Consider the following 13,467-nt stretch of genomic DNA (forward strand, 5'->3'; position numbering starts at 1 on the left):
CCCTGAGAGCAGTGGTGGGGGCAGGAGGCCTCTCTGGATGTTTTCCAGGTCAGCACTTGTCCTGGTCCTGGTGTGATGGACCCTTCTGCTTCGTGAGAACCCCTTGCAAACACTGTTGCAGGCTCTGCTCTGCCTTTGCTCTTAGCCCCTGACCCGCCCTGTCCTGCTGGGCACCTGGGAGAGCAGAGCCTCGCCCAGCATGGCAGCTGAGCGGCCGGGGGTGACTCTCCATCCAGAGTGTCCCCATGCCCACTGCCACCATTGCTGGGCTCCAGTACTGACCCTCATGGACGCTGCCAAGCTCGCACTGTCATCTTGGTCCTCATCGGGGGATGAGGCTTGCTCCTGGCACTGTAGTCTTTCTCAGAAATGATTTGGTGCTGCAGTACAGATTTTTATCTGCTTTGGTTTTGAATCACAGTGATGGAAAGCCACAGCATTCAGGTGAACAAGGAAGAGATGAAGAGGACTTCAGCACTTCTTGGGGTACATTCTTCTGTCAGACTGTTTGCATGTGTTAGCTCTCTCCTGTCTGATGAGTTGGTTCCCTTGGCAGTTCTCGGGTGACTTTCCTTTTCTTCCCTTCCTTGTTTGTCCCAGACTGATGTGGCACTGTTCCTCCTATCTCTGACTCCTGCAGCGGAGTACCACGCTTTGAAAGGATTGAAACAAGCATCACATCTGGGTACTCTCCATGTGGATGTGTGCATGGTTTAATGGATACCCACTGACCTTCTCCAAACTTAGGTTCTTGCAAGGACATTGCCCCTTGTAGTTGGTGACGTTTCTTGGATTCTTTAAAGAAGCAAAATCAAAGTTTTCTAACTGTGAAAAATAAAAAATACAGAGCGATGCATAAAGATGCATAAAAAAGATGCATTAAAAGTTCCACTTAAGTTATTTTAAAGGAAACTCCGGTATAACCATCACTTAGGTCAAAGCAGAGAATTTCCAGAAGCCCTGCTTGCCCTGCCCTATCAGAACCCTCTTCCTGCTGCCAAAAGCAACCCCCGTCCTGACTTTTATAGTCGTAACGTTGTTGGGTTTCTTTACAGTTTTCCACTTCAAAACCTAAGTGATATAGTCGTCTCTCCTTTTGAAGGAACTGTAAGTTAGCGGTGGTGTCTGACCTCTCTCACTCAGCCCCTGTGTCTCAGCTTCTAGTCCGTGTCCTTTGGTGCCTTGTCCTCCGTTGAAGGACTCCATCCCACTGTTGATGGCATCAGGGTCATTTCCAGTTTGCAGGCATTACAAACTGTGCTGCACGCCTGAGCACATCTCCTGGGCCCGTGGGCACATGCTTCTTAGGGTACAAGGCAGGGTGGGCTGCTGGTGCAGCTTTATCAGACAACACCGAATTGCTTTCCAAAGTCACAGCTGCCAGAATTGCACACGGGGTTCTGTCTTTGCGCATCCTCCCTCGCACGGGTCCACTGGCCTCTTAGTAGAGCCATTTTGGTGAGGACGTAATGGTATCTTGTTACGATGTTGGTTTCTATTGTCCTGATTACTGAGGAGGTTGAATAGCTTTTACCTCATCGTTGGCTATTAGGAGTTTCTCTTTGGTAAAGGATCTGCTCAAAATTTTTACCTTTTTTTTTTTTTTTTGCGGTACACAGACCTCTCACTGTTGTGGCCTCTCCCGTTGCAGCGCACAGGCTCCGGACGCGCAGGCTCAGCGGCCATGGCCCACGGGCCCAGCCGCTCCGCGGCATGTGGGATCTTCCCAGACCGGGGCACGAACCCGTGTCCCCTGCATCGGGAGGCGGACTCTCAACCAGTGCACCACCAGGGAAGCCCTTTACCCATTTTTATATTGAGGTTTTTGTCTATCGCTTTCTGATTTTTAGGACATCTTGATATATATTCTGGTTACAAGCCGGTTACATATACCTTTGCCCTCTCTGTCTTACCTTTTTATTCTCCTAATGGGGTCTTTTGACCAACAGAAGTTCTTAATTTTTAATGTAGTGCACAATTTATCAATCTTTTTCTTTATGGTTAGTGCTTTTTGCATCTTGTTTAAGAAAGCTTTCCTTACTTCAAGCTCATGAAATACTCTCATGTGTTATGTTTGAAGCTATTTTCATTAGCCTTCACACTTAGGTTTATAAACCTGCAACTGATTTTTTCTTTTTATGTAATTTTTTTATTGAGAAAGAAATTATACACAATTAATAGTGCAAATCTTTTAAAATTTATTGTGATAAAGTACACTTCACATAAAATTTATCATCATAACCATTTGTAACTACACAGTTCAGTGGTGTTAAGTACATTCATGTTGTTGTGCAGCCATCACCACCATCCATCTCCATAAATGTTTTCATCTCATAAAACTAAGACTCTATACCTATTAAACAATAACTCCCCATTCTCCCCCCCATGCCCCCGCAGCTTCTGGCAAGCACCCCTCTTCTTTCTGTCTCTATGATTCTGACTACTCTAAGTGCTTCATATGAGTGGAATCAGACAGTATTTGTCTTTTTGTGACCAGCTCATTTCACTTAGCATCGTGTCCTCAAGGTTCATCCATGTTGTAGCATATTGCAGAATTTCCTTCCCTTTTGAGGCTGAATAATACCCCATTGTAGGGACTTCCCCGGTGGTCCAGTGGTAAAGAATCCGCCCTCCAATGCAGGGGACGCGGGTTCAATCCCTGGTCAGAGAACTAAGATCCCACATGCCACGGGGCAACTAAGCCTGCGCGCCACAACTACTGAGCTCGCGCGCCTCAGTGAGAGAGCCTGCATGCTGCAAACTACAAAGCCCATGGGCTCTGGAACCCAAGCCACAACTAAAGAGAGAAAAACCCCATGCCACGGCTAGCGAGAAGGCCGTGCACTGCAGCGAAGATCCCGTGCGCTGCAACGAAGACCCGATGCAGCCAAAGAAATAAATATTTTTTTAAAAAAATACTCCATCGTATGTATATACCACATTTTGATTATCTGTTCATCTGTTGTTGGATGCAACCTAGGTTGCTTCCGTATTTTAGCTATTGTGAATACGGGCTATGAAAATGGGTATACAAATATCTCTTTGATATCCTGCTTTCAGTTCTTTTGAACATATAACCTGAAGTGAATTGCTAAATCTTGTGGTAATTCTGTTTTTAATTTTTTGAGGAACTACCATACTTTTTCCACAGCCCCTGTACCATTTTACATTCCCACCAACAGTGCACAAGGGTTCCAATTTTTTCTATATCCTTGCTAACACTTACTGTTTTCTGTTTTCTGATAGTAGCCATCCTAACGTGTATGAGGTGGTATCTCATTGTAGTTTCGATTTGCATTTCACTAATGATTAGTGACACTGAGAATCTTTTAATGTGTTTATTGGCCATTTTTATGTCTTCTTTGGAAAAAATGTCTATTCAAGTCCTTTGCCCATTTTTGAAATGGGTGGTTTTTCTTACTGTTGAGTTTTAGGAGTTCTCTCTGTATTTTGAATATTAATCCCTTATGAAGATAATATGATTTCAAATATTTTCTCCCATGCTATGGGTTGCCTTTTTACTCTGTTGATACTGTCTTTTGATGCACAAAAATTTTTAATTTTCATAAAGTCCAATTTAAAATTTTTTTCTTTTATTACCTGTGCCTTTGGTGGTGTATCCAAGAGGTCATTGCCAAATCCAATGCTGTGACGTGTTTTTCCTCTCTTCTTCTAAGAGTTTTATTATTTTAGGTCTTACATTTAGGTCCTTGATGAATTTTGAGTTAATTTTTGTATATGGTGTTAGGTAAGAGTCCAGCTTCATTTTTCTGCATGTGGACATCCAGTTTTCCCAGCACCATTTATTGAAAAGACTGTCCTTTCTCCACTGAATGGTCTTGGCACCCTTATCAGAATCATCTGACTATATATGCAAGGGTTTATTTCTGGGCTCAGTATTTTATTCCCTTGGTCTGTATATCTGTCCTAATGCCAATACCACACTATTTTTTATTATGTAGTTTTGTAGTAAGTTTTGAAAGCAGGAAGTGTGGGTCCTGCAGTTTCGTTCTTCTTTTTCAAGATTGTTTTGGCTACTTGGTGTCCCTTAAGATTCCATATGAATTTTAGGATGGATTTTTTTTATTTCTGAAAAAAAGTGTCTTTAGGATTTTGATAGGGATAGCATTGAATCTGTAGGTCACTTTGACTAGTACTGACATCTTAATATATTGCCTTCCAATCCATGAGCATGAGATGTGTTTCCATTTATTTATGTCTTTTTGAATTTCTTTCAGCAATGTTTTATAGTTTTCATCATATAAGTCTTTCACCTCCTCCGTTAAGTTAATTCCTAAGTATTTTACTCTTTTTGATACTATTGTGAATGGAATTGTTTTTGCAATTTCCATTTCAGATTGTTCATGTGTAGAAATGAAACTGATTTTTGTGTGTTGATGTTGTATCCTGCTATTTTGCTGAGTTCAGAAAGTTCTAACAGTTTTTTTTTGTGGAATCTTTAGAGTTTTGTACATATAAAATCATGTCATCTGCAAACAGGGATAATTTTATTCCTTCCTTTCCAATTTGGATGCCTTTTATTTCTCTGTCTTACCTAATTGCTCTGGCTAGAACTTCCATACCACGTTGAATAGAAGTGGTGAAAGCAAACATCCTTGCCTTAGAGGAAACGCTTTCAGTCTTTTACTACTGAGTGTGATGCTTGCTCTGGGTTTTTTATTAATGACTTTTGCTATATGGAGGTAGTTTTGTTCCATTTCTAGTTTTTCTGAGTGTTTTTGTCATAAAAGGGTGTTATATATTGTCAAATGCTTTTTCTGCATCATTTGAGGTGATCATGTGTTTTCCCCCATCCATTCTGTTGATGTGGCATATTACATTGATTAATTTTCGTATGTTGAACCATCCTTGCATTCCAGGAACAAATTCCACTTGGTCATGGTGTATAATCCTTTAAATATACTGCTGAATTCTGCTTGCTAGCATTTTGTTGAGGAATTTTGCATCAGTGTTCATAAGGGATACTGATAGGTAGTCTTGTAGTGTGTTTGTCAGGCTTTGGTGTCAGGGTAATGCTGGCCTTATAAAGTGAGTTGGGAAGTGTTTCCTTCTCTTCAGTTTTTCTGAAAAATTTTCAGAAAGGTTGGACTACTTCTTTCTTTAAATGTTTGCTGGAATTCACCAGTGAAGCCATTGCATCCAGGGCTTTTCTTTGTTGGGAGATTTGATTACTGATTCAGTCTCCTTGCTAGTTACAGGTCTATTCAGTTTTTTTTGTTTCTCCATGATTTAGTCTTGGTAGGTTTTATGTTTCTACGAATTTGTCTATTTTATCTAGGTTATCCATTCTGCTGGTGTACAGTTGTTCATAGTTCTCTCTGATAATCCTTTTTATTTCTGTAAAATTGATAGTAATTTCTTTTTTTTTTTTTTTTTTGGCCTCACTGTGAGGCTTGTGGGATTAGTTCTCTGACCAGGGATTGAACCCAGGCCCTTGGCAGTGAAAGTGCAGAGCCCTAAACACTGGACTGCCAGGAAATTCCCTGATCATAATATTGTTCACTTAAATTTCTGATTTTTGTAATTTGAGCCTTTTCTTTTTTCCTTAGTCTAGCTAGCTAAAGGTTTGTCAATTTTGTTGATCTTTTCAAAGAACCAAATTTTGGTTTCATTGATTTTCTTTATTGTTTTTATATTCTCGATTTCATTTAACTCTGCTCTCATGTTTATTATTTCCTTCCTCTGCTATCTTTGGGTTTAGTCTGTTCTTTTTCTAGTTCCTTAAGTTGTGAAGTGAGGTTATTGAGTTCAGATTTTTCTTGTTTTTTAATATAAGCATTTATAGCTATAAATTTCCTCCTTAGCACTGCTTTTGCTGCATCCCATATGCAGGTATGTTGTGGTTTTGTTTTCATTCATCTCTAAGTAATTTCTAAGTTTGCTTTTGATTTCTTCTTTGATCTTTTGGTTGTTTAAAAGTGTGTTGTTTAATTTATACAATTTTGTGAATTTTGTAGTTTTCCTTTTGTTATTGATTTCTAACTTCAACTTGCTGTGGTCAGAGAAGATACTTTCTATATCTGTCTTTTAAAATCTCTTGAGACTTAATTAGTGGTCTAACATGTAGTCTATTTTGGAAAACATCCCATGTTCACTTGAGAAGAATATCCCATGTGCATGTTATTGTCGGGTAGAGTGTTATGTACATGTTTGTTAGCTCTAGTTGGTTTATCATTGCTTAAGTTCTTATTTCCTTACTTACCTTCTGTTTAGTTGTTCTATCCATTATCATGAGTGAGGTATTCAAGTCCCCAACTATTACTGTAGAACTATCCATTTCTCCCTTCATTTCTGTTAGTTTTTCTTCATATATTTTAATGGTCTGTCATTAGGTATGTAAATGCTTATATTATATCTTCTTGCTGTATTGAAAATATAATGTCATCCTTTGTCTCTTGTAACCAGTTTTTATTTAAGTTCTATTTTGTCTGATATTAATACAGCCATCCCTGCTCTGTTTTCATTAATATTTGGATGGAATATCTTTTTCCATCCTTTCAATTTCAACCTGTTTGTCTCTTTGAATTTAAAGTGAGTCTCTTGCAGACAGCATATAGTTGGACCATGGTTTTTTATCCATTCTGCCAATCTCTGTCTTTCAATTGGAGAGTTAATCCATTTACATTTAATTAATTACTGATAAGGAAGGACTGACTTCTATCATTTTGCTATTTGTTTTCTATATGCCTTATAGCTTTTTTGTCCTTCATTTCCTGCATTACTGTCTTCCTTTGTGTTTAGTTGATTTCTTGTAGAAATGTTTAAATTCCTTTCTCATTTCCTTTTGTATATATTCTATAGTTTTTTCTTTGTGGTTACCAGGGGGATGACATCTAACACCCTAAAGTTATAACACTCCAATTTGAATTTATATGAGCTTAACTTCAATGACATACAAAAACTGTGCTCTTCTACAGCTCTGTCCCCCCACTTCCAGTTATTGATGTCACAAAATTACATCTTTATACATTGTGGGTCCCAAAATATAAACTAATAATTTTTTTAAATTATGTAGAAAGGAAGATTTGGAGTCACAAACTAAAGTTACAGTACTACTAACTTTTATACTCATAATTGTATTTTTCTTAAATCATATAGAAAACAAAAAGTATAGTTACAAATTGTTATAATACTGGCTTTTATAATTCACGTATTTACCTTTATTGAGATCATTATTTCTTCATTTAGCTTTAGGTTACTGTATAGTGTCCTTTCATTTCACCTTGCAGGACTTCTTTGAGCATTTCTTCCAGGGCAGGTGTAGTGTTCACATCTCCCTCAGCTTTTGTTTATCTGGAAATGTCTTAATTTCTCTCTCACTCTTGGAGGACAGTTTTGCCAGATAAGGATTTTGGGTTTACAGTTTTTTCTTTTAGCACTTTGAATATATTAACCTACTGTCTTCTGGCCTCCAATGTCTCTGATGAGAAATCTGAGGATAATCTTATTGAGGATCCCTTGTATGTGATGACACTTTTCTCTCATTGCTTTCAAAATTCTCTTTTGTCGTTGTCTTTTGAAAGTTTGATTATATTATGTCTTCACGTTCATCTCTTTGAGTTCATCTTACTTGAAGTTTTTGAGCTTCTTTGATGTTTGTATTCATGTATTTCATCAAATTTGAGGAGTTTTCATCTTTAGTTTTCTAAAGATTCTACCAGAAAACTACTAGAGCTAATCAATGGATTTTGTAAAGTAGCAGGATACAAAATTAATGCACAGAAATCTCTTGCATTCCTATACACTAATGATGAAAATTCTGAAAGAGAAATTAAGGAAACACTCCCATTTACCATTGCAACAAAAAGAATAAAATACCTAAGAATAAACCTACCTAGGGAGGCAAAAGACCTGTATGCAGAAAATTATAAGACACTGATGAAAGAAATCAAAGATGACACAAACAGAGGGAGAGATATAACATGTTCTTGGATTGGAAGAATCAACATTGTGAAAATGACTCTACTACCCAAAGCAATCTACGGATTCAATGCAATCCCTATCAAACTACCAAGGGCATTTTTCACAGAATTAGAACAAAAAATTTTACAATTTGTATGGAAACACAGAAGACCCCAAATAGCCAAAGCAATCTTGAGAAAGAAAAACGGAGCTGGAAGAATCAGGCTCCCTGACTTCAGACTATAGTACAAAGGTACAGTAATCAAGACAGTATGGTACTGGCACAAAAACAGAAATATAGATCAATGGAACAGGAGAGAAAGCCCAGAGATAAACCCACGCACATATGGTCACCTTATCTTTGACAAAGGAGGCAAGAATATACAGTGGGGGAAAGAGAGCCTCTTCAATAAGTGGTGCAGGGAAAACTGAACAGCTACATGTAAAAGAATGAAATTAGAACACTCCCTAATACCATACACAAAAATAAATTCAAAATGGATTAGGGCCAGACACTATAAAACTCTTAGAAGAAAACATAGGCAGAACACTCTATGACATAAATCACAGCAAGAAATAGGTAGCTAGTGGGAAGGAGCTGCATAGCACAGGGAGGTCAGCTTGGTGCTTTGTGACCACCTAGAAGGGTGGGATAGGGAGGGTGGGAGGGAGGCGCAAGAGGGAGGGCACTTCCCTGGTGGTGCAGTAGTTAAGAATCCGCCTGCCAATGCGGGGGACACGGGTTCAAGCCCTGGTATGAGAAGATCCCACATGCCACAGAGCAACTAAGCCCATGCACCACAACTACTGAGCCTGCACTTTAGAGCCCGTGAGCGACAACTACTGAAGCCTGTGCACCTAGAGCCCGTGCTCCGCAACAAGAGAAGCCACCACGATTAGAATCCTGTTCACCACAACGAAGAGTAGCCCCCACTTGCACAACTAGAGAAAGCCTGCGCACAGCAACAAAGACCCCACACAGCCAAAAATAAATAAACAAACAAACAAATTTATTTAAAAAAAGAAGGAGGGCATGGGGGATATATGGATACATATAGCTGATTCACTTCGTTATACAGCAGAAACTAACAGAACATTGTAAAGCAGTTATACTCCAATAAAGATGTAAAAAAATTTTTGAGGGGTTTTCAGCTATTATATCTTCAAATATTCTTGCTATCCTTTTCTTTCTCTTCTCCTTCTGGGGCTCCCACAGTGTGTGTATTGGTCTGCTTGATGGTATCCCACAGGACCCTTAAGCTCTGTTCACTTTTCTTCAATATTTTTTTCTTTCTGCTCCTCAGCCTCAATAATTTTCATTATTCTCTCTTCAAGTTCACTGATTCTTTCTTCTGCCTGCTCAAATCTCCCTTTGAACCCTCAAGTGACTTTTTAATTTCAATTATCATACTTTTAAGCTCCAAAAATTTCTTTTTTAGTTTCTTTTTACATTTTCTGTCTCTTTATTAATATTTCTATTTTGTTCACACATTGTTTTCTTGACTTTCTTCACACCCTTCTTTAGTTCTTTGAGCATCTTTAAGATGGTTGTTTTAAAGGTGTCTGGTATATATTTGCCATTAGGTCTTTTTTTTCAGTGATAGTTTCTGGGTTTTTTTTTTCCTTTGAATACACCATATTTTCCTGTTTCTGTGTTTGTCTTGTGATATTTTTGTTGAACATTGGACATTTGGATCTAATAATGTGGTAACTCTGGAAATCAGATTCTCTCCTTTCCCCCAGTTTGCTCTTTCTGTGTGTTATTGTTTCTGTTTATTGTCTTGGGTTTTTTAATTTGCTGCAGGTTGTCTCTGTGTTGAGGATCAACCTAAAGTATAAACCTAAGGTCTTCACAGTTCTTTTCTGAGCCTTTTCCTTGGCATGCACAGTCACTTTCTAATTTTCCCCATGTATGTGAAGTTATTTTTGAATGTCCTTGTCTTTAATATCTGGCTTCAAAGGAGAAAAAGCAAAAAATGCAGAGGGGTTAAAAAAGGCACTAGCCCTTTAAGTCCCCTGGAAGTCACTTAAGCTGGAGGGAGAGGGTCTTGCAATAATGGGGGAAGTGCAACAACAATGGCCTGTTCATCTGCACCTCTGTGATCAGAAGCAGCAATCAGTGATCAGAGCAGAGGCCCCCAATATCTGTACAGGGTCTTTTTTGCCCCACCAGTTCCTGCAGGCTGTGGGCAGGCTGCTCCAGAAACAGGTGCATGGCCTCCTGGCCTCGGGCCTCCTGTCTGGGGGAGGTGGGGTGGGTAGCTTCTATGGTACCAAGAGCTGAAACTGACCAAAATGAACTGCGGTTTACCATCCAAGGCTTCCCCTGGAAGCCATCAGCAGACTCCAGAGTTCCCAGACGATTACATCAGAGGGTTCTTCCCCTGCAGTTGCTGTCCAGGTGGGAGATGAAGTCTCACCTCACAGGTGCCTCCTACTCTGCCATCTTCCCTGAATCTGCTTGGTACAAATCTTAAGTGTACAGCTTGACGTATTTTTATATACGTACACATCCATGTAACCTCCACCCAGATCAAGGTATAGAATATTTCCAGCACCCGGAAGTCTCCTTCCTGTCCCCTCCCAGTCTGTACCCCCAGATAGCCATTCATCTGACCCTGTCCTTGGTGATTCTGAGCTTCATGTAAACCACACAGCATGGGCTCTTTGGTTCTGGCTCCTTTTGCTCACATTGTCTGTGGGATTCACCAGTTTGGTTGCATGTAGCAGAAGTGCATGCCAATGAAAACTGCTTGTAGCACCTATTGTAAGAAGGTGCCATAATTTCCTTACACCCTCTCCCATTGTTGGGCACTGATCGCAGTGGCTGCGACTATTCATGTGGTGTAACTATAACCTGTGGTGGATAAGAGGGCTCTTGTCTCTTGGTTTTCTATCCAGAAGTGGAATTGCTGGGTTACAGGGTATGCGTATATTTAGCGATAGTAGGTACTTCCAAATAGCCCTTCAAATTGGTTATAACATTTTCTAGTCCCATTTGCTACATCCTCACCAGCACAGTACTGTCAGTCTTTTTCACTTTAGCTATCCTGGTGGGTCTGTAGTCACATTTCATTGTGGAGTTAATTTGCATTTCCCTGATAAGTAATAATAGTGAGCACCTTTTCATATGCTTGATGGTATTTTGGATATATTCTTTTTGTGATCCAATTTTTCAAAGAATTTGCCTATTTAAAAGTTTATGTCAACTTTTTCTTATTTACTTATAGGAATTGTTTATATATTCTGTATGTGGGTCCTTTGTAAGATATATTGAAAGTACTTTCTCCCAGTCCAGGGTTTGACAAACAGTGGTCTATAGGCCAAACCCATCCTGTGGCCTGTTTTCATATGGCCTGAAATTAAGAATGGTTGTTACAATTTTTAAAAAACAGAAGTAGAGAAGAATATGTGACAGAGACCATATGTGACCCATAGAGTCTGAAGTATTTACTGTTTGGCCCTGTCTTTGTCTACAGCTTGTCTTTTTACTCTCTCAATAGTTATGTCCTTTGATGAACAGAATTTCTTCATTTTCATGAAGTCCAATGAACCATTTCTTAAATGTTTGAGAATTTTTGTGTGCTAAGTACTCTTTGACCTCTAGTAAAGATATTCTCCTGTGTTTTCTTGTATAAGCTGTATTATTTTAAGCCTATCCTCCACTTCAAATTAATTTTTCTGCATGGTATAAAGTACAGTTAAGATTTTTCCCAGATGGATTTCCATTCATTTAAGCACAATTTATTAAAAGTGCCACTGTTTCCTGCACTAAGAATTACAGTAGTGTCTTTGTCATAAATCAGGTCACTGTGTATGTGTGGGGCTTTTTCTGGACTCTTTTCTGTTTTTTTGTTTTGTGTGTCTGTCCCTGTGCTAATACTCCCCTGGCTTAGTTACTGTAGGCTTATAATATGTCTCGATATCCTACAGTCTTCCATCTTTGTTCTTCCACATGGTATTTATCAATCCAGGTTCTTCACATTTCCATATAAAATTCTCTGATCTACTTTTTAAAAACCAGCTGGGATTTTGATTGTACTTTCAACGCGTGTGATAAAAGACTCATATGCAGACTCTATAGGTAACTCCTGTCAATAAGAAAAAGCCACTTAAACACATTTAAAAAATATTTTATTTATTTATATGGTTGTGCCAGGTCTTAGTTGCGGCAGGTGGGCTCCTTAGTTGCAGCATGCGAATTCTTAGTTGCGGCATGTGGGATCTAGTTCCCTGACCAGGGGTCAAACCCGTGCACCCTGCATTGGGAGTGTGGAGTCTTAGCCACTGGACCACCAGGGAAGTCCCCATTATCTGTTTTTTCATGCTTTGTTCCTTGTTTTTCTTTTCATCATTTGTTCCCTTGACTATAGAATTCTGGCATACCTTAACTGAGGCCATTGTCTGTAGGTTCTTCTTTTTGCCTAGTGCTAGTTTTTGTATCGTACTTGTCCTGCTCCTATTTGTAAACGTCTTTCAGTATTTCAGCCGAAAGGCAGTTCTTGTCTGATAAAGGTAGAGTGCAGATGATATTTCCTCAGAGTTGGTTGATTTAGACTCTGCTCTCTCTTTTCTTTTATAATAATATTTTTTTTCTTTTGCGGTACGCGGGCCTCTCACTGTTGTGGCCTCTCCCATTGCGGAGCACAGGCTCCAGACGCGCAGGCTCAGCGGCCATGGCCCACAGGCCCAGCCGCTCCGCGGCATGTGGGATCCTCCCGGACCGGGGCACGAACCCATGTCCCCTGCAACGGCAGGCGGACTCTCAACCACTGCGCCACCAGGGAAGCCCTATAATAATTTTTTTAAATATGTAAATCTATCTATTTATTTTTGGCTGCATTGGGTCTTCGTTGCTGCGCGCTGGCTTTCTCTAGTTGCAGTGAGCAGGGGCTACTCTTTGTTGTGGTGCACGGACTTCTCGTTGCTGTGGCTTCTCTTGTTTTGGAGCACGGGTTCTAGGTGCGTGGGCTTCAGTAGTTGTGGTTTGTGGGCTCAGTAGTTGTGGCTCATGGGCTTAGTTGCTCCGCGGCATGTGGGATCTTCCCAGACCAGGGCTCAAACCCATGTCCCCTGCATTGGCAGGTGGATTCTTAACCACTGCGCCACCAGGGAAGTCCCTATAATAATCTTTTAAAAGTCCTGGTCATGTTCTACTTTTCTTCTGACCAAAATGGTGAGGGGGTGAGGGGTTCATAAATTCAGCATGTCCTACTGCTCTGCTCAGCACCGTATTTATCAGCTGTTTCATAAGGTACCTTTGTCTTTTCCCACCTGGGCCTTGCATGCCGCCCACCCCTCGCCCTGGGCCGTGCCCCAGTTTGTGTGGTTGTTCAGAGCGTTGTTGCTTGTTTCCGCTGCAGCTGCTCCTCTGTTGGGAGGGAATGTCCTGCATCATGATCGCTGTGGTCACCATGCAGTTTGGTCCTAGCTCTTCTGCCTTGGGATACTTTGGAAGTTTTGAGGTTTATGGTTTGATGCTGGATCCGTTTACTTGTCATAATGTTGCTGGAGAATTCCTTCTTCTTTCCCTCCTTCATTTTG

General features: G+C 40.1%; 1 protein-coding gene across 1 annotated transcript in view; it reads left to right on the plus strand.

The window, feature by feature from the left end:
- The window catches only part of POLN (DNA polymerase nu), a 173,444-nt gene that overhangs the window by 54,909 nt on the left and 105,068 nt on the right, over positions 1-13,467 (plus strand). The window contains exon 11 of the mRNA XM_060148878.1: positions 422-486. Coding sequence (XP_060004861.1) covers positions 422-486 — 65 coding nt within the window. The remainder of the gene's footprint in view (positions 1-421; positions 487-13,467) is intronic.

Source organism: Lagenorhynchus albirostris, chromosome 4 (genome assembly GCF_949774975.1).
Source record: "Lagenorhynchus albirostris chromosome 4, mLagAlb1.1, whole genome shotgun sequence".
In the NCBI taxonomy this organism is placed as follows: Eukaryota; Metazoa; Chordata; class Mammalia; order Artiodactyla; family Delphinidae; genus Lagenorhynchus; species Lagenorhynchus albirostris.